The 21,201-nt window shown below is 37.9% G+C and overlaps 1 protein-coding gene across 2 annotated transcripts in view; it reads left to right on the top strand.

The window, feature by feature from the left end:
* Positions 1-21,201, top strand: part of kremen1 (kringle containing transmembrane protein 1) — a 78,032-nt gene that overhangs the window by 40,157 nt on the left and 16,674 nt on the right. For both annotated transcript variants that reach the window (XM_032579469.1, XM_032579468.1), the window contains exon 3: positions 6,716-6,807. In XM_032579469.1, coding sequence (XP_032435360.1) covers positions 6,716-6,807 — 92 coding nt within the window. The remainder of the gene's footprint in view (positions 1-6,715; positions 6,808-21,201) is intronic.

Genomic DNA, 21,201 nt, shown 5'->3' with positions numbered 1-21,201 from the left:
AAACCCCTGCTCTTATCAGCTCACTTCCTATAAAGTAGCTGCATTCTTTAGTTAGAACACAAGATGGCTGCCACTGAGGACACACCCACCAGGTAGCAAACATTTCAGCAGTACATCTGCACACAACAATTACAACAACAATTTGCTCTGGAACTGATGTAGAAAAGATAGAGAAGAACTTGGTGCTTCTTAACAAATGAGCAGCCATACGCCATGACTGACATGTTGCTAACATTACAGCAAAGAGACACAGAGAAACACAGAAGCACTATACTAGGAGTACCGTATTTTCCAAATTAAAAGTTGCTCCAGAGTATAAGTCACATTCAGTTCAAAGATACGTCGTGAAGAGGAAAAAAACATTTGTCGCATTTAGAAATTGTCTAATGTGAGGGATCTTGGTTCATGTTGATATTATGATTTGGTGACACAGGATCACCTACTTTTCGACAAACTCAAGGAGATGAGCGACTTTGACTTGGATATCAGAAATGGTTGCGCTCTGCCGGTGAACTGCACAGCAGAGTGGATCAGGAGGTGGTTTCAATTTCTGAAGCAGTAACACCAAGCAGGCATGCCTGCAAAGTCATTCATATTCACCTCCTTGGCATCTACTAAGGCGTGGCGACGTTACTGCACCTTTCACTGTATTTCCTACTGTAAAGAGAACCAAGCACAGTCCCCAAGTGGAGTTTGTCAATGACTAGGTCTGGGTAACAAACACAAAAGCTCTAGACTGTGAGTACAGTTGGATATTTCCAGAGAGTTGCACTTAAAGGAATCATGATTGCTGGTTCTATCTACCCTGAACATCTGTCTGTGTATGCTGTCTTAATACATCGCAGAATAGTCACATTTGTTTTCTGTAATAGGATCTGATGTTTGATTAATCAAGAACAGTAACTCGTAGCATTCTAACATGATGTTGAGTTTAGCATGTCATCATAATGCAGAAATACACCAGCAGGCGGCAGGAAGCCCTCCCCAGCTATACGTTTCCTCCACATTCACAGCATCAGAGAGCAGTTTGCATGCTAAATCATCCAAGTCAATTAAAGAGTCTTCTCTCATGCAGTAAATTACCAGACTCTGATCTGCTTTTGACCTCAAATCCCTACCCAGACAAGCCTCTCATCACTACTTTGCAATCAGCATTTCTCCTCCCACCAACCCTGCAAAATGAAGGAGGTAGAGCTTTCATCTCCTTTTTCCATGTCTGCTGGTAAAACTAAACAAAAGTCAACCTAGAATTTCACTAAATGTTTGTTTTGTGAACATTTTATTGCATGTTATGACCGGTCTTTCCACAAATAGCACAATGTTAAAGATTTTTCTGGATTTTTATATCTAGCTTCACGGCGCCAGGCGTTTTTTAAAACTGTTCATAAATTTTTGAGTGAAGGAAAACATGTGAGCAGCGCCAGCTAAGAACAGCTGTTTTTCCGGCTGTGCTCTGATGGACACCGCTCCTGCTTTCAAGTGTGCGGCTAGGGAGAGCCTATGAGGCACTGTGGCTATAATTGGCTGTGTACCGAAATGTGTGGCTCACTCTGAGCAAAATGACTCAATCATCGTAATTGTGCCAATTAAGAGTCCAAACATATTCAGTGCTCTTCCTCCAGGTATGGGAGTGTTTCAACAAGTTCTGCTGATCTGAGCCAAAGAAGCCCTTTACTGACATGCAGCAAAGGGAATGTTACTCCCCCAAAAATCCCTCACACAGGCACAAACTCACACAGTGGGAATAACATTTATCAATTTCTTCTAGGATAACATCTTTTCTCTTTGCTGCAGGGGAAAATGGAAAAATATCCATCAATCTAAGTTTGCTTTTATCTCCTAATCAGACATTGTTGGCATTTTAACTTTTCTTAAGCCTCATGCAAACAAACACACAAATAATACACAATGTGGCAGATGCACAAAGCTGTTAGCAAGGGCTAAATGTTTGAAAATATGAGTTTGCATGTGCTTTCTTATTCTAAAATTGGACATTAAAAGTAGATCTACTCTGAAAATGGTTTTCCCAAGCAAACAAGGTCGAGTTTTCCCACATTCAAATAAGTTGTGGATACATTTAATGAAAACTCCAAACACATTTACATGTATTCATGTAAACAACAGTCAGAGCTGTCTTCAAAAGGGAAACTGTTGGTGTGATGCAAATTGTTTGGGGGAAAAAAGGAACGCGAATAAACATGGTAATACTGCTGCAAAGGGGGGAAAGTAACATCATTCGTTGCAAAAAAACAAACAAAAAAAACATCAGTGAACTGATCCTGTCTGTTAGGGATGTCTGATGTTTTTGGTTACATTTCTCGGTAAACTTTAGCTTTAATGACATAAAGCTACATCATTTTTAAAGTGTAATCAGTAATACTTTTAGAACAAATTTATGTCGGATCATGATTTCTTGTTTAATGCCAAGTTGTCATAACAAAGACATTTTGAATAATGTCAATTTTGTTTTAAAAGTGTCATGATTTACCGAATGACACTTTATGACAACAGTCATAAATATTCATGAAGACTTACTCATGTTCGTGGCAGGTGTTATGTCATGTTTATGACGGTGTCATGACAGTCTTATTCACAACCTGTCAAATAAAGTTTTACCCATTTCTCTGCATTCTTGTAAATAATCTAATAAGGTTTTAAAAATAATTTTGTCGACTCATGCTGAATTTGTTCAAGGGACTACAAATAAATTACCTTTGCAATGAACATCTAAACATATCTTATTATAAGATAAGATAATACAAGATAAAATTTTATTAGCCTCAAGTGGGAATTTTAAGAATTGTATAATACTGTATATGTGGTTGAGACTGTTGCACTGAGAGTGGAACAGTGAACTGTGGTAGACATCAGTCGAGGGGAAAATTTGGTGAGACATTTGGATCATAAAGCCCCACCATGGGTCCCTTTTTAATATTACAACATAAATATCAGATCTGCCATAATATTCTGAGTTTGTGAATGAATTTTCACTGTTAGTAATTAATTTAAAGAAAGAACAAAAAAGGTTTTTTACCCATAATGAAATTGGTTGATTTACATAAAAAAACATATTCCTCTGATGGAAAGCATTAGTATTTTTTAAATCCCAACCTCAGGGAAATAATAAAATTGAAAGCAGAAATCAAACAATAAACAAACAAAAACTATTTGATTGAGGTTCAGTGACAAAGAAAAGAAAAACGGAAACATGGTTTTTGTGGTTAAAAAGGCATTTATGAGACTTCAATAAAAAGCAAATCATTAAAAGCTAAAAGTTATCCCAAAACACTCTTGCTAGCCAAAGTTAGTCCCATTTGCTAAGAGAGAGGGAAAGTCCAAAAGGAAAAAGAAAAAGCTAAGCAAGGAAAATGTTGTGGGCTGGATTTGGTGGGCTGTTTTGCTTCTTCGTGTGTTTAGTGCAATGTAGCTCATAAATCCTGCACAGAAATAAAGCAAATGGGGGGAAAACATTTCCTAGCAGAAACTTCTCAGCTGACTGGCAGTGTGCAGCAGCAGGCAGGGAAAGAGCACCACTGCATTAATCCATGCTGCATACAGGAGGAAAACTCTCAGATCGGCCCAGCTCTCTCATTTCACTAGAAGGACTTTGAAATGTGGGAGCAAAATGTAAAAAATAGAAAAAAAAAACAATACTTAAGCAGTGATTAAACTGTAACTTTTTCAAACTTTACCATACCTTGAAATGACAAATCCACCCACGCCTCTTTCGGCTGTATGATTGTGTGATGGATCTAGAAAAAGGCTCCGGGTTGAAGAACCCGCTAAATTAATCATATATCAAAGAAGCTGGTGAATCACACATGAAGTGGGTGGTCTGCTGAGGAGTTTTCTTTTTCAGATTCAAATGCTTAATTTATGTCTGCCTCCTTCTGGGTGATTAAGAAACCACATTAAACTTCGTAATTGGCTTTTATGCATTCTTTGGATTCATAATTCAAAAATGATTATACTGTGTTGACAGGTGTTAAAGAGAGAGGAGGCGAGCCATATAAAGCACAGGTTTGTAATACAGCGACTTTTTATTATTGTTTGGCCCAGTTTCTGCTGTTTAAAGAGCAGCCTGGAGCCAAACAAACAGGTCTCTTCCTCCCATCTACTGAGGCAACAAATAGATCCAGGCACATGATACGATGAAAATCAAGCTTGTGAACTTTAAAGAAGAAAACGTTGGGGGATGAGCTACTGTGGAGAGGCTTCAAGGGGAGCAGCGATGATTGGATTCTGAAAGCAAAATGTCTTGCAAAACAACTTCAGTGTTGTTCATTCAGAGCATAAAAAGGAGAAGATACTCCGGATAGTGTTTTTTATTGGAAAAGAAAAGAAATGGAAACGCCCTTCACAACTTTGCACAGAAAAAAAGTGAAACAGGATAGCGCAGCGTTTCAGGGCTTTTTCAAAATGCTACAATGAGCTGTGTCACGAGAGAAAAGGTTTGTGGCGTTCAGTCAGGGCTAAAAAAAAGTCACTTTAGAAGGCTGTTTTTAAGCAAGCAGTGTACTTTTACAGTCTGCAGTTAATCCCAAAAAGGAGGTTTAAGAGCTGAAACGGCATTATGATGAGCTTCCAGTTCACAACACGGCTGCCTTTACTTCATTTCCCAACATTCTGACGTTGCCACGAGGGGCCTGGTTTACAGAACTGGTTTACCCTGGAGATGTTGAGCCTCCCGTCCCATCCCACTCCTCATGGCTTTTATAAGAAAACTGAAAAGGAAAAGCACCAAGGGGCCTTTCTGGGTTATTATGATGGGTTAAAAGTGTCTTGATGAGTTTCAAAAGAGGCTGCAGACACGGACAAAAGCTTGGCCCCATCACCCCTATCTCTCTTTTTTTGGGTCTCTGCCTGTCTGGCCCAGAACAAAGAGCCTTCCCTCTGACCTCCAGAAGACTGTTTAGTCTGGACTTGACTGGCATGGCTGAGCCTTTAGAGTTTAAGGAAAGAAGCTGAGCAGACAAGTCCCAATACATGCAACCCATAGTGATTGACATGGGAAATAATCACCCTTGGAAACACAGTTGAGTATTCAGCTCTAATGGAGTTTTTTGTCTTTATAAAGTTAGTTTTGCAACAGTACATCCATGTGATAACCTATTCCCCCTCCTCTGTTTTATCTTTCTTTTACCCTAATTATTTTCCAGACTTATTTCTAATTAGTTAATGCTCTACCACATTTCATTTCATCTCAGTAAAAATACAGCGGCTCCACTAAGGTATTACATGTTTTCTGGAGAACCTTTGTGAACATACAGCTTCATGGAGACAAAGGAACTGTTGACAGTTTTCCAGCTGAAAATGGAGAGAGCACGGCACAACTAAAACCTAAGGCTGTCAATGTTAACGCGAGCCATTAACTGAAAATGTTTAATGCATTGATATTATATAACAAAGGTTAATTGTATGACTTATTTTGACCTAAAGAGTCTCTTCTTCAGAGGGTTACACAGTTCACAGCAGTGTTGTCTTGTACTGCAGTCAGCACAGCAGAGTCGCAATGCCGAATGAAACGATGAGAGAGGATAGTCAGACTGGTGACCTCAGTGGCAAATTTCACTTTTAAAAACATGTTTGGACAAAAACCAAGATCGTATGAGCCTTCTTATTTCAATGATGAATTATTACACAACTAGTTTATAGTTAACATTTCAAAATTACGTTTGAAGATAATAACGTAATTCCATTTAAACTGTCCTGAATGTAAAAGCCTGGAAAACTGAGATGCTTTTTTTGAGACAGTAAGTTTTTCTTTAGCATTTTTAGGACAACATGCATTTTTACAATTCTACCTTACAAAGTTAATCACAGAGCTAGAGTGTGATTAATCTGATAAAATCATTATAATCGAGTGACAGCACTACTAAAAACATTGCAAAAAACAATCACCAGTGCAAAGGACGTAAGAATCATGGAAGCAGCAAAAACAAAAAAATACCACTGGTAACTCTGGCGGAGCAACTCAGGGAGAGAAATTATTTGTGCACCAATCAAATCTTGTAAAGGTGGAAAGAGGCACACAGGTCATTTTAAATAAGTACTTTTTAGACGAAAAGAGTTGATGAAGAGTGTGGAGAAACCCAAAACATAATCAAATTGATAAAAGCGTTTATGTGTTAGAACGGCTCAGTCAAATACCAACCCTAAATCCAAATGAAAATGGGTGGAAAGCTTTAAAAGTGGTTGTTGTTTCTAACCTTTAAGAGTTTCATTTGTAAGCTGTTTTGGAAACCATGAGTCCTTCTGCTTTCCGTTTATAATTATGCTCTAATGTGTTTTGCTCTGTCACATAAAACCCTAATAGAATAGTTGGTGGATGGAAACTGAAAGCTGAAGAGACATTTAGAAAATGTTTTCAGGGTTCTGATTGTTCTAAACAGCTCCAAGTTGACCTTTGTGTATAAAAAAACTAGAAACTTCTACATCACAGCAAGCATCTGCACAGACTTAATGTTGCATAGCTATATAATTTTATACTTGTGAGCAAATAATGACCTTTTTTATTAGCAGTTAATCTGCATCATAAATTCTTGGCTGATGCCTCACCTTTGGTGGAAACTTACTGTTAACATTTTTCAAAGTGAAGAACTTCAGTTTATTACCTTTTCATTCTCTGTATTATTTTTATACTCATTTTATGAAAAATAATTATTTGTATACCAGCTTATTTGTGCTTCTTTTCTTTCCGTCTTTGTGGCTGCAGGAATCCTGATGGGGATGTCCAGCCTTGGTGCTACATCGCCGATCACGAAGAAGTTTCGTACTGGAAATATTGTGACATCCCTTCGTGCCAGAGTAAGAAGCTGCCACTCCTCTCTCTATTGTCTGCCCTCAGGGACGTACAGTGGGCATGCAGACCGGCCGTTTTTATCACTGCGTTCATCTTCCTACCTGCCATGCATAGCTTCGTGGTCTGCAGTGGTTGTACGGAGCTGTTATCATCGAAAAAATGTCTCTAATTGCCTCCCATTGCCCCTCCTGCTGCCTTGTCTGGGCTTGCTTTTAATTTAATGCAACTGTCAGTTCCAGCTTGTGTTTGTATGCATCCCAAATGGTTGAGCAGAAACTGGACGTCTTTTTTATGTTGGTTTCTGAATGCTATGGATGGACAGAACATCTTCAAGAATTAAAAAGTCCATTTCCTTTAAGAACACAGGATTGTAATAACCCGACCCAGAATCCGCATGGAGACGTGTTTGTCAACACTGATAGATTTTGCCTTTGGCTTCGTAGCTTGTTTTGACATGCTTCTTGTTTCCTGCCAGTTTGTGGATGCAGTTGTGTGTTTAGTTCGCATTATGTGGGTGTGAGACTTTCTCCGTCCAGTAAATCTCAGATTAATATGTGTGATGGACTGCTAGTACTCGGAGATTTTGTGGCTCCAAGAGACTTAGCCCTTTTGGCACAAACACACACAGAGCAAGCTGTCTTTAATACCTGCACTTTCTTTCCTTTCACCTTTTTAATCGCTCCTGTTGAAATAGAAGTCTTGGATGGATACTCCTATTGTGCTTTTCAGGTCAAAGATCACAATTCTTGCATGGCAGGTTTCAGTGATATACTGCAGGTGTTTGCATTTGGTTAAGCTTTTTATTTAAGGCTTTGTTACAATTAATATAAATTTTCTAGTGAAGTGCAATGAAAAAATATTGGGGTTTTTTTTGCTTTCTATTTAGTCACACTTTAATGTTTCTGATCAAGAAAAAAACAAAAACAAATATGATCTGGTAAATTTCAAAAAGTTGTTTTTAAATAATGTCATTTGTTTAGGGGAAAAAAAATTCAAGCCAAACCAACGTAATACCCCTTTACTCCATGTTAGCTTCATTTTTACAAATTATATTAAGGTCTGATTTATGCTTTATAGCAGTTAGAAGAAGTAGAAAAGAAATATTAATTACCTTCCAACTGTGGGGAAATTCAGGTGGACAATCAGCAAATTACAAGAAAAACAAACAAAAAAAATAGAAGAAGAACAAGAGTCTGAACAGTAAGGGCAAATTTACAACCTATAAGAGTTATACTGTATATTTCATTCAGATCTTCAAAGAAGAATGAGTAAAAATCCCTCCATATAAAACTTAAAAGATGCTTAAAGGCAGTTCATGGTCCTCTAGTCTGTCACAACCAGTTATTCTGTAATGAAATTATCATTCAAAAACTGATTTGAAAGGTTATTCTGTGCCTGATACCAAAAAATATGAGCAGATCTGAACCTTCGAGTGTGACAATAATGTAGAAACCAACAAGGAGGCAAATACTTTCTCAAGGTAGCGTATGTAGACATAAAAGTCCTAAACCAGTTAAATCAGATCAGTGTTGTTGTATTCTTTTCAGTTAATATGATTTGTTAAACAAAAACAAAGCATAATTCTTCAATTCATCTAAAATAAATATTCATCCTTTCTTTATTTTCATGCAAAAAGCTTCTTTTTGGAATGTATTCCTTGGTTTACATTTCCCTTCTCTTTGTTTTTATCTTTTTCACGTCTATATATAATTTTCCCGTTAAGTTATACATTCAATATTTTACATGCGGTTCTTGAGTTATGGTGGCAGTTTGTGCTGTTTTTTTCACAGCATGTAGCTTCTGAGATTATTGTTACAAAGTGCCCAGTTTTGCATTTAGTCAGTTTTATTTAATCACAGATTATCTGCCTCATAGCCTACCATACGGTCACCACATAGTTACTGTTTTAACATATGTGAAAAAATGTTTTTTTAAAATATAAGTTAACATGCTGCAGCTTTAAGAATAAAAACAAGAAACAGGATCGTAGATCACAAAGCAAACCACAACCACAAAATAAGACAAATTACACAAATAAATATGACAGAAAAACATTTTGAAAATAATTAGCTGACAATGAAGGTGATATTTGGTATTAAATTTTTATTTTATCGAAATAATGTCTTTCAACATAAAAGTGTCATCACTTAATCATGGATTTAAACAAAAATTACCTGGGGCCTGTTTAGTCATTCATACATTTCAACTAAAGTAAGCAGGAGCATAGAAACAATTCTGGGTTTGTCATGTATGAGCTTGAAGTAGACTGATGAACAGCGGTGATAATTTGAAAACACCAAGACTAGACTCTTCTGGTACCAGTGGGCCTTAAAACGTCTCTCAGTCCCTCCAGCTATCCCACTATTATCATGTCTGAGCTGCATACGTGACTAAGGTTTGCTGTTTGAATGGCTCAGGCCCATTAGGGCCATCCAGCGCTGCCTGTTGGCTAAATGGCCTCTTTGTGACTGAAGGGTGAATTTGCCCAGGGTACGTTTTGAGTCATTATGTGTACATGTGTTTTCTACTGGAATGTGGGTGGCTTTTTTTCACAAGACTGTGTATTTTGTTCAGTGTGCTAGATAGTAAACCTTTTAAGTGTCCGTTAAGGTCAAAGTTGAAAGAGCAAACCTGGGTTTCAAATTCACAAAGCAACAGATCTATTGAGCTGGTTCACAGATTAATTTATTTGTCTTGGATGTAAATCTCCACAGTTAGCACTTAGGCTAAGCATTTTAGCTCTTATTTCTTTTTTTATTTGTCCTACAACAACCATATATAAACATGTGAGAGACATTGACTACAACTTGGAGCCAAAGTAAGTCATAGTTCTAGCCGCTTTAGATGTAAAATTATTTTAATTTTACTGATAACTTTACTTTCTGGTCAGAAATTAGACTGGGATCTCGCATTACAGAAAAAAAAATCAATTAAAAATGCCAGAAAGCTGATTTAAAAAGTTTATTCTTAATAATATCTTTACTCCTGCTTTTATTGCTGAAAATATGACTGTAATATTACCCAAAACAGTGCATTTATGAGGTCAAAACTAATATTTTTGAATAAGAACAACAGTTTTCTCATTCATGTTTACTAGCAAATTAGCACATGAAACAAGATGTAATTAAATTAAATTTTATGTGGCATTGACATTGATTTCAGGCTAAACTGGTTTCATGCTCACAACAAGATGCCTCCGGGACATAATGAAGGGCATAGTTCAGAAAATATGGCACTCAACTGACACAGAATCTTGCAACACAATCTGTTGCACCAACAGGCCCAGTTTTTTGGCACGGTAGAGCTTCCATTAATCCATAGCTGACTGGCTGAGCTGGATAACAAAAGTGAAAAATAGAAATGTTGGATTAGGTCTAAAGAAATAGAAGTAGTTTTTCACACAATTTTGGAAATGGTTTAGTTGTTCTTCCTCATGGCATTCCTTCACTTCATTGAGGCTTTTGTTTCTGCTGAGCTGCCTTCCAAAAAGGTTGAGAACTTTGAGTAGGCCATTGCAAAGCCTATCTTTTCTCATATAAATACACTGCCTGGCCAAAAAAAAAGTCGCCACCAAAAAATGGTCACACTCTCTAATATTTTGTTGGACCGCCTTTAGCTTTGATTACAGCCCGCATTCGCTGTGGCATTGTTTCAATAAGCTTCTGCAGTGTCACAAGATTTATTTCCATCCAGTGTTGCATTAATCTTTCACCAAGATCTTGTATTGATGATGGGAGAGTCTGACCATTGCGCAAAGCCTTCTCCAGCACATCCGAAAGATTCTCAATGGGGTTAAGGTCTGGACTCTGTGGTGGCCAATCCATGTGTGAAAAAGATGTCTCATGCTCCCTGAACCACTCTTTCACAATGTGAGCCCAATGAATCCTGGCATTGTCATCTTGGAATATGCCCGTTCCATTTGGGAAGACAAAATCCATTGATGGAATAACCTGGTCATTCAGTATATTCAGGTAGTCAGCTGACCTCATTCTTTGGGCACACAATGTTGCTGAACCTAGACCTGACCAACTGCAGCAACCCCAGATCATAGCACTGCCCCCACAGGCTTGTACAGTAGGCACTAGGCATGATGGGTGAATCACTTCACCTGATGCGCCCATCACTCTGGAACAGGGTAAATCTGGACTCATCAGACCACATGACCCTCTTCCATTCCTCCAGAGTCCAATCTTTATGCTCCCTGGCAAACTGAAGCCTTTTTTTCTGGTTAGCCTTACTGATTAGAGGTTTTCTTACGGCTACACAGCTGTTCAATCCCAACCCCTTGAGTTCCCTTCGCATTGTGCGTGTGGAAATGCTTTTGCGTTCACAATTAAACATACTCCTGAGTTCTGCTGTTGTTTTTCTTCGATTTGATTTGACCAGACGTTTAAGTAATCGCCGATCACGATCATTCAGGATTTTTTTCCGACCACATTTCTTCCTGGAAGACGATGGTTCCCCACCATCCTTCCAGTTTTTAATGATGCGTTGGACAGTTCTTAACCCAATTCTAGTAGTTTCTGCAATCTCCTTAGATGTTTTCTCTGCTTGATGCATGCCAATGATTTGACCCTTCTTAAACAGACTAACGTCTTTTCCACGACCACAGGATGTGTCTTTTGCCAGGGTTGTTTAAGAACTGAGGAGTTACTCATTGCATCAGCTGGGGTTAAATAACTTGTTGCCTGCTGAAAGATAATCGCCTATGCAGTACTTATCCAATAGGAGGCTTGTACCTATTTGCTTAGTTAAATCCAGGTGGCGACTTTTTTTTGGCCAGGCAGTGTATTTTGTTGTAGGTTTGCTTCTTCAATTGGAGTCATTGACCCAACTTCGGCCGAGTTTCAGCTGTCTGACAGATGGCCTCACATTTTAATCTTGAATATTTTGTTAAACAAATAAGATCCTGATCAGCTCAATAACTGTGAGGTGCTGAGGTTCCGTTGCTGCAAAACAAGTCCAAAATATGTTTTTGCTAATGTGCTGTTTGGTTTTTTCCAAACAGTGGGACTGTGCATAACGGCCAAACATTTCAGCTGATCAAAGGTGACTTTTCTTGAGGTTTTGTGAGTCATTCAGATGCAGCTTTTCTGCTGTTCTAGATCAACAGATTCCTGCTTTTCTGGAGGCAATCACTCTTGTTGATGATCACTAATGATTATTGACATTTATAGGCATCTTTTCAACCCCCAAATATTTGCTTGTTCTGCCCTCTATCTTAATTGACATTATGACAGTATTAGAAAATCTTTCACGGTCGAGAGTAGGGCTGCAACTGACAATTATTCTAGTAGTGGATTAATCTATCTATTATTCTGATGATTAATTGATTAATCAGATTTTGAAAAATATGGCATATTCTACGGATTTTTCATTTAACCACTTAAGCCGTTTTTATACAATATTAGAAATGCATTAAAATATGCAAATAAACATAGTTAAGTTCCTTTTTATGAAATTGGAGCTGAGTGAAGGTAAAAGTACTAGTTCTATTGGCAGATTATTTAACTTATTACATGGAAAATGTCTTGTCATAAGTGCCAATGGAACTAGTACTTTTTCATCAATTTCAAGGAATTACTGACTTAAAATAAGCTCCTATTTCTTGCTTAAAAGTTACTCATGAGCTAGTTTTGTCTTATTTTAAGAAGTAAGATATTTGCAGTAGAATCTAGACCAAAATTACTTGGTAAGATTTTGTGTTTTTGCAGTGTGCTGTGAGACTCTGCCCAACATGCTAAATGTTCCACTAGCATGTAAAATGCAAGTTCATAACAACTGGAATATATTAGCCAACAATTATTGCTGCCCAAAAAGTACTTTGTCATATGAATATTGCACACAATGACATTATGATGATCATATATTTACAATATATTATGCAGCCGTATGGGATAGTTTTGTTTGTCCTAAACATGGTTCTGTCTTACAAAATATCTACACTTTCTAATGAGTGAAACTTTGCCCATATCAAATGGTGTTTGACATGCCACACCTTTTCTATCTGAGCTCTTTCAATAAGAACATGAGCAGACGTTTGCTGTGAGCGCTGCATCCACAATCTCACCCAGCAGAGATGGTTTCTCCCTGCAGGGGGCTTTCAGACACGACTGCTTTGTCTCTTCTTTTGTGAAACCACAATCGCCACGTGGTGCCCCACCTTCTGGCGCTTCTTGTTCTCAATCTGCTTAATTTAACAGCTTTGGCTGCCAAACGAAAGAACTTGATGATCTTTCAGTGTCAATGTTCCCTGTCAGCGGCTGGCAAGTAGAGCCGGAAAAAAGAAAATCCTTTTGGATGCCAAAGGAAAAGGCAACAATAATCTTTGTTTTCATTTCGTCTGGCTTTTGTTTTGTCTCTGCCTTCGTTTTGTCTACTATTTTGCTGACGTTTGATGTTGCGTGGTTTGTAGATCATCGCCACTTATTGTGGCACCTGCACCGCCTGCCAAAAGTTAATTTTCTGTCCAGCTGGGTTTCCTGTCAGTGGGTGTCATGCCACCCGGGTTACACTGAGAGTAAATCGAGGGGATAGTCATATGTAGCCAGAAGCACATAGGGGTCCATTGAAACAGGTTAAACTAGACCCAGATGCAGAACTGCTCCTATTATAGCTCCACTGGGCAAACACTTTGTTTCTGTGCTGATTCAGTTCGCAATTAAAGATGTTTATTTATACTGCTTGGCATTCTTCTTGCCATTCTGCTTGGCATTTTTTCAATGCAAATTGCACTGAAAAAATACAATCAGCTGAAAGCTTGAGGAAAAAAGTGACACATAATCAAATTGCGTTAAAAATCGAATTGGTGGTTTTCTTTTTAAATGCAGAACTACAGATTGTAACCATTCCACTGAGGTGCACTGGGACAAATTTATCACAATTTTGAAACAAGGGAGCAGGTGGAGTGAAGTCTGATTCAAAAAGGACTTATACACAGGTGTCTTTTTAAGATCATAAGTTGCTGCAAACTGATGTTTGTTTCTCTTAATCATTATGTTTTTCTGCTAACAGCAAAAGAAAACACAACATTTAAAATTACAATATCACATCAGACCAATAAGAAAGGCTTTTGAAAAACGGAACGGTGGGCTTAATGAAAATTATGATTAAAACTGCTTCACAGTTGTTATTTGTAAAAGGTACCCTTAATCTGACAAATAAGAAGGAATGTGTATTTAATTTAGTGAACAAGACTGTAGTTCAATTGCAAAAAAAAAAAAGCACAATGGCAAAGCAAACCGCATAAAAAAAATAAATAAATGAAGTCAGTTTTTGGTGAGGACCAAACAAGCAGACCAAAGGATTTCCGTTTTCTACTCCCCACAAGTTTGAGGTCCAAACCATCAAATGCACCACCAGGCATTTTTATTGTCAAGACTCTGATTGTTTTTTGTTTTTTTTTAATGCAGGTCATGCATAACTGATCAGGTTTACTTTGCTGAAGCTCCTCCTAAACATCTTCATGTGACATCTCTCTCCAGCAGATGCAAAAAAAAGGAATATGAAAATCTTCCAATACACTCACACAACTCGCTGTTAAAGCCACCCTTTGTGGATAATATCAAGCACGAATCTGCTGCATGCCTCTGTCTCTGTGCTGTGATGTTCTGAAATACTTGCTTTTGAGACAGTCTGATGATGTGTTTTCCCCGCAGCGCTCCACACTGGAAAGGCATTCTGTTTTGGTGTGGCTCTTCTTAGCTGACATGCATTAACAATATGCCCTAACTGAATCTGACTGACAAAGTGAAACTCTCAGGGTGAAGTCCTCAAGCGTCTGCCAAGACAACGTAGCTTTGATCTCCACATTGGGAGTTCATCTGTCAACAGCAAATAACCAGGAAAAACTTGTTATGCCGCAGTGCCTTTTCTTAACTACAGAGATGTGCAGCAGCTGTGAATGTTTTTAATGTGTCAAACAAAAAAAGTGTTTTTCTAAGTAAAAAGGCAGTGGAAGACAAACTGCATGTCACTCCATTGTAAAGAGAATCATAAATGGTAATTCCTGTAATAATAAACCCTGTGTAAACTCTCGAGCTGCCAGTTTCACACACAACTTTAATTATATATATTTTAAAGAATGAGTCGCTGTGTTTTGTTGCTTTTTTTTGTATCATACATTGTTAATGTGGCTGACATTACCTGCCGTGATAGGTAATGAGTCTTATTATCAAAATGTCACAGCTCCCACCTGTTTCAGGTTATTTTAAGGTGCGTCTTTGTTACGGAGCTGTCAGAGATTCTGCATCTGAACATTTAACCACCAGGACGCAGCGCTGCAAGGAGGTCCCGCTTTTGTCTTTATGGACAATCAGAAGGAAAGGCTGATTAACCATCTGTCACCATGTAACAAAAGACTTAACGCTAGCAGCATCGCATCCATCTGGCAAGGCCTTCGCACCTTGAACACATTAAAACCCAGTAATGTGTCAGGACGGGGCGGGGCTTCTTTTTACTGCAGAACCTTCAGAAAAGTATGCAGTGATGAGATGTTGCTTAATTAAGACGGATTTATGGTGCTGCCACATGGCCTTTTGAAGTTGAGGTGACACCTGAGTAACATGTGAAGAACTCATGAGTGCCACCAGGTGTTTTCTACACGTACATGCTCCGTGTCCACCAAGGGTTTTTACAAGACCAAGACTTTCTTGAACTTTCTGACCCTGACTGCAGTAAACGTCTGTCCTTTCTGAAGAAGTACAAGCTGATAAAGTTTGAGGAAATGGAAACGCTGTTTGTGGTACAGATGTTGTTTCTTTTTAAGTAAATAGATTGAAGATTAAAAAGCCTTTGAAGAAAGACCGTAAAAAGAATAACTAGCTGTTGCTTTCTTTCTTTAATTTCTGACTCTGGTTGATCTGCAAATTACTTTAAATATAAAAAAGTATTTAAACAGGTTCTGTGTTTTTAAGTTTGCATGCTGTCCTGGTTAATGTGTGTTTTCTATGGGTGCTCCGGTTTCTTCTTGCAGTCCAAAATCATGTTTATTGGAAACTCTAATATTAATAGTCCTACTGTAAATAAATTGAACAGTAACATCAGTTTAACACCCCAAATCTGCCTCAGACTATCCAATTATCTCAAATGTACCTAATCTTATAAAATATTTAAATTTATGTATATATTCATATAAATAATCTCTGCCTATCTTAGCATTTTTATCAGAAGTTTCAGCACTTCTGAAAAGAGCAGCTTAAAACGGATACATTTAGAGCGGATGCCACTGATGTGGGCTGTTTATAACCCTGCCATGCTATTATCCATCTGGCTTTTGTTTCCATGCCGTCAGATGATATGATGCCAAAGGGAAAAAAATGCATCACCTCATAACGCATCTTACGCTCTACCATACACAATCTAATCACCACAGAAAGCAGCCTACCACTGATTATTTTTTTTGGACATGGAGAAACACTCAAATAAGATAAAAATCACCAAAAAAATCACGAAAATTAACATTACATATTCTTTTATGAAAACACTTTGCTCAAATGAGGATCCAGGATAATTGAAACTGAAAGCAAAACTTGTGGCGTCTCCTCTGGTCTGATTAACTTCACTAACATGGGCAGATGCCCAGGGCGGCAACAGAATGAGGGGAATGAGGAGCAATTAAATGAAACAACAGGAAAATGAAGAAATATATGACACTTTTTCATTTCTCAGGGAGCCTTGAATTATTTCCACATAGAATGTTTTTCAATGTGTGAACATACACGACAGCCTACAAAACAGTAACATCAAATTTAGTAGAAAACAATTAGTATATTTATTTAGTTTTACAGAAGTTTAAATCAGCTCTTTTTAAATATCTTGACTTAACTTTATGCCAGTGACTGCGTTGTTACTTCCAAACACCAAAATGTCTCTGAATCAAAACTTTGCAGTGGGAATCCAGTTGGAGGGAAACAATTTCAATAAAGCAAAATTAATAGTTAATTGCCTTAAGAAGAAAAGAGTGAATTAAAACAAGACATGATTTTGAAACAAAGTCACTCATGTGGTTTGGAAATCAAAGCCAGACTGAAGTTGAGATTCGGCTCTGCCTCGTGGCGGTTGCGGTTGACCTTGTGATGCTTTTGGGTTTCGGTGATTGCATAATTTATCTCACTCTTTACTGTTTTTAGAGACAGAATATTTTCCCTAGGTGGTCTGATGCCAGCTGTCACCACAAACAGAGCTTTTTGCCTGCACACTGAAGCAGGTTCAGACACCACTGTGTAGAGAAAGGGTGCGCGCTTGAATAAATTTTCTGCTCTGATACAACAGTGTCAATCCAGTCAGATATCCAGATTATGAGACAGCAAATCCTTTGGCACACTGGGTTAATTGTGGTTGTTAAAAGGCTAATATAAACAAAGTATATTTTTTCCGATGTTCAATTGCGGTCAGTCATGCAAGGGGATGTTTTGGCTGAAGAAGGTTGCTGTTTTTTCCCACTCATATTACTAATGGAGGAAAATTTTAAATTGGGACTATGAGGAAAGAAAGACGGATTTATTACAGGCAACTTTAGGAAATCAGGAAACCCTGACTGGCTTATCATGTGGCTCCATTTGGGGGAAGAGTTCAGAAAAGGGTGCTAATTGTAAATAAATGCTTATCATGAGGATATCATCTAATTTGTTTCTAGCCTCTAAAAAACCAAGTTACTTTTCCAAATGTGTACATAAGCATATTTTTCTACATACAGCTTGTTTAGTTTCACAAAGGTTACTAATTTGCTTAATGGAAACCTCTGCGTTGATTGGCCCGTATTGAAAATCTTAGTGATTAGATATTTACATAGTGAAGAAATAAAGGCAATCTGCTGAAAAGGTCGACGTGTGGTGAGAGACAGAAAGCCCTAAACACTTATCGGCACCCCTGTTAAGAAATTATGATCAGAATTATTGAAAACACTGATATTTTTTAATTAGAGTCAAACTGTTTGCTGCCAGAGTGGCACTCTACAAGAGAGTGGAACTAGTAAAAAAGTGGTTAATTGCCAAATAGGTTTTCTCCTTGCGTATTTGCATGTCAACTCATGAGAAGAGTTCTCCTCTGTACACACTGCCCTATAGGAGGTTGTTTCTGTATGCTGGAGCCGCCTGCTAATACTAAAGTTACGGGTTATGCCATGGCACCAAATTAAAGGGCAGCTATGTTGGGTTTTTTAAGGTGTCTGGACCAAATATGACCATCTGTAGTTCAAAATCCTAAATAATTACACTGGTTAGGGTTTACCTTAACTTCACTGAACTTTCTGCACAGAATGGAGATTGTTTAAAATGTTATTTGAGATGTGGAAAGCCTTTTTTTCTGTTTGTGAAAACAGACACAGTATTTTTTTAAATGTTCTTTGGTATGGGGGGCCTCCTTACAATGAAACAAGTGTGAAAATCCCTAGAAACCTGTCTTATTTATTTGACTATAATTGACCAAAAATCAGCACAGAAATGGTTCAAAGGACAAAATGTCAACCATCTTCCATGACCATCTCGTTCCCCAAATGTAAATCTTGCAGAAAAACCTGTGGAGTAACTTGAAGGGAAGAATACAGGAGTCAAGATTATGTGATCTCTCTTTATATACGCTTCAAAACTGTGAAGGGAATCCTGACAAGGTTACTGTTGGGTTGTAAAGATTTGAATTGCAATAAAATATTAATTTATTTCCTGGGTTTTCCCAATATCTTCACCAGGAGTGCCAAAAAGCAGTTGTACTGTTACTTGTAAGTAAGCAAAAAGTGGATTTTAAAGCCTGGAACACACTCTGTGGTATCTAATCTTTTCAAAGGCAAAATAGTGCTGTGAAGAAACCTTTTATTCAGAAAAGTCCTCTATAAGCAACCAGGAGGGCACCGCTGAGATTTTCTCCCTCGTCTGGCTCCGGATTCTTTAGACATAGTTCAATTAAATCATTCAGGCCATTAGGGAATTAGAGGTATTGATCATGAGGGCAGCGGGTTTCGTAGAATGTTTGCTAATGAGAACAAGTAGACTGGCAATTGTTTTGTGCTTACCTTCGGAGGGAAGGAGGAGACTGACAGCAGGTCAAGCACTCAGGGTTCATAAATGATGGCTAATGGCCAAAAGAACATCAACATTGCTTCAGGTGAATGCACAACTTTTCATTGAAATCTTAAAAGTTATTTTATCTATTAAGTGTTTGTGATCTATTTTTGTACATTTAATTAAAACAGTGTAGTCAGTCTAAGCTGTTTAAGGATATAAGCATTGGTTATTTTGTCAGTGGAAAGGTACTTAGAGTGAAAGAAAGACATTTTATTTCAAACATTTAGCTTAAAATAGTTTTTCTGCTTTTACATTTAAGACATTGACAAGTAGAAAGAAACAAAATCTTCCTAGTATATGGAACATTTTTATCATCTGCCATTCTGCTAAATTTAAACTACCGCTGTCATGGACGTGTTGGCAAGAACAACAGACCATAGCAGGTCTTTTAGAAAAGATGTTTCTGGTACCTCTTTGTTGTTTCTGGGTGTTAAACATTAGTAAAATACTCTATAGCGTTGCTACATTCAAGCAATTATTTGGTTATTTTTTTCTTTAATGAATCTTTCTGCTGTAGACAGAGGTGTAAACTAAGCAACTATCTCACTATATTTTTGGAGACCCTGATATGAAAGTGTGTGTTGTTCTTTCTCTTGCTGTTTCATACTCTGCTGTTTCATACTCTCCTACCCTTAGGTTCCCGTAGTCAGAGCGATCCTCACACAGCAGTCCTTCCCAAAAAAATTTTATTTTATGACATTTTAAACCATCATTAGCTTTGTTGTTGGAGAAGTCACAGGAAAGTGAGGTTGGAGGTTGTGCAACACTTATAATCTTCCTGTCTAAAAAAAAAATGCAAATGCAAAGCATTTCCAGGCAAAGTAAGAGTCTAGTACAAAAAATTAAGCAAAAAAACAAAACAAAAAACCCCCCACTATTTTTTAAATGACAAGCTAAATCGTTTTAATTGTAAACTGAGATTTCATTTTAGTCCTAAATCTGTCACCTGAACTCCCAGTGAAACAATCATGTCTTCTAAATATACAGCAAACCAGGCTCCAGTGAAATAATGATCATATTTTTATGCTGTTCTTCAAAGTCATATTATTGGCAAAACTAATACTCCTGTTACTGACTGACTGGGGAATTTCAAATGTTTGTGCTGTTTTACACTCATCTTTTTACAAAATAGGTCTTCATGTTTTTCCGCAGTTGTTGTCTCCAGCTGCTTTGTGGTATCACTGCGTAAGAAATGCGGTGTTTTCTTTTTTTGTCTTTCATTCTGAATGATGTAAGAATCAAGAGGTTTTACTCTGCAGTGTAGCATTTGAAGTAAAGTTTATTTACATCCGTTTGAAAATGTGCAATAATAAAGTGAGAGACTCTAAAGTTAATGTCTGGTGCCCCGATAAGCAGTGGAGCCTGTCACTACAGTATGTGATGATAAATGAAGTGCTTATCTTTCACCTAAGGTGGCCACAAAGTATCTGCTCATCTTTTCATCTCCAGATCTCCCCAGTATCAGGTCTCCTGGCTCTCCTCAGGACACGGCCTATTTAGTTTGTCGGCAGAGGCGGCGATGCAGTGTGGTGGCCATTTTTCATGTCTTCCCTGCATTGTTCGGACTCAGAGAAGACACTAATTATTCATTTAAAGCCCTGCTTCGTCTCCCTTCCCTCTAATTAGATGGTTAGTCACTATCCCAAGGCCCCAAGCGGGGACATTGATCTGCTCTGTCTCAGTCTTGTTGTAGCAGTCTCCACCTCACACACAAAGAAAAATCACTCACACAGATTCCAGTTACCTGTGTAGTATGCATAAAAGGCAAACAGAGAAACATGCATTGGTAAATCTGTATGTTAGATCTAATTCCTTTTTTCTTCCTGCCCAATAATAAGTCCATTTACTTTAAGTCGCAAACTTATTCCATTTAGTGGCTGGAGAATTTATGATCTGCATAGAAAAACAAAAGCAACTAAAACACACAACAGCAACTCCCACGTCTTGACAAACCATGCTGAGTTTCCAGAAACTCCAGGGGGAGCTTTGCGGCATATTTGTCCATTTTCCTTATGTTCTGGTGGGTTGCGGTGCAGTCGACTGGAGTAATAACAGGCTTGGTGAAATGCAGCAGCTGTATTTGTTTACGTATTGAATATACCGTACTGCAAAGCTGTAATAAACGAGGCCAAGTCACAAGGAGAAACGAGACAAAGCAGGGAATAAAGACACAGAAGCAGAAAGCAGAGGTGCAGCGCATCAAACTTAAACATTTAACTTGCTAGGGTCAGATTCATGAACTGCTGGAAGACTTTCCAAGACTTCAGTGCACCTTTGTTTTAAATTACTTGCAATTATCCTTTAAGCACTTGAGGAATGAGCTTTTAAAATCCCACATGA

This window comes from Xiphophorus hellerii, chromosome 12 (assembly GCF_003331165.1).
Source record: "Xiphophorus hellerii strain 12219 chromosome 12, Xiphophorus_hellerii-4.1, whole genome shotgun sequence".
Taxonomy (NCBI): Eukaryota; Metazoa; Chordata; class Actinopteri; order Cyprinodontiformes; family Poeciliidae; genus Xiphophorus; species Xiphophorus hellerii.
Note: the sequence above shows the minus strand (reverse complement) of the source record. Positions and strands in the feature narration are given on the sequence as shown.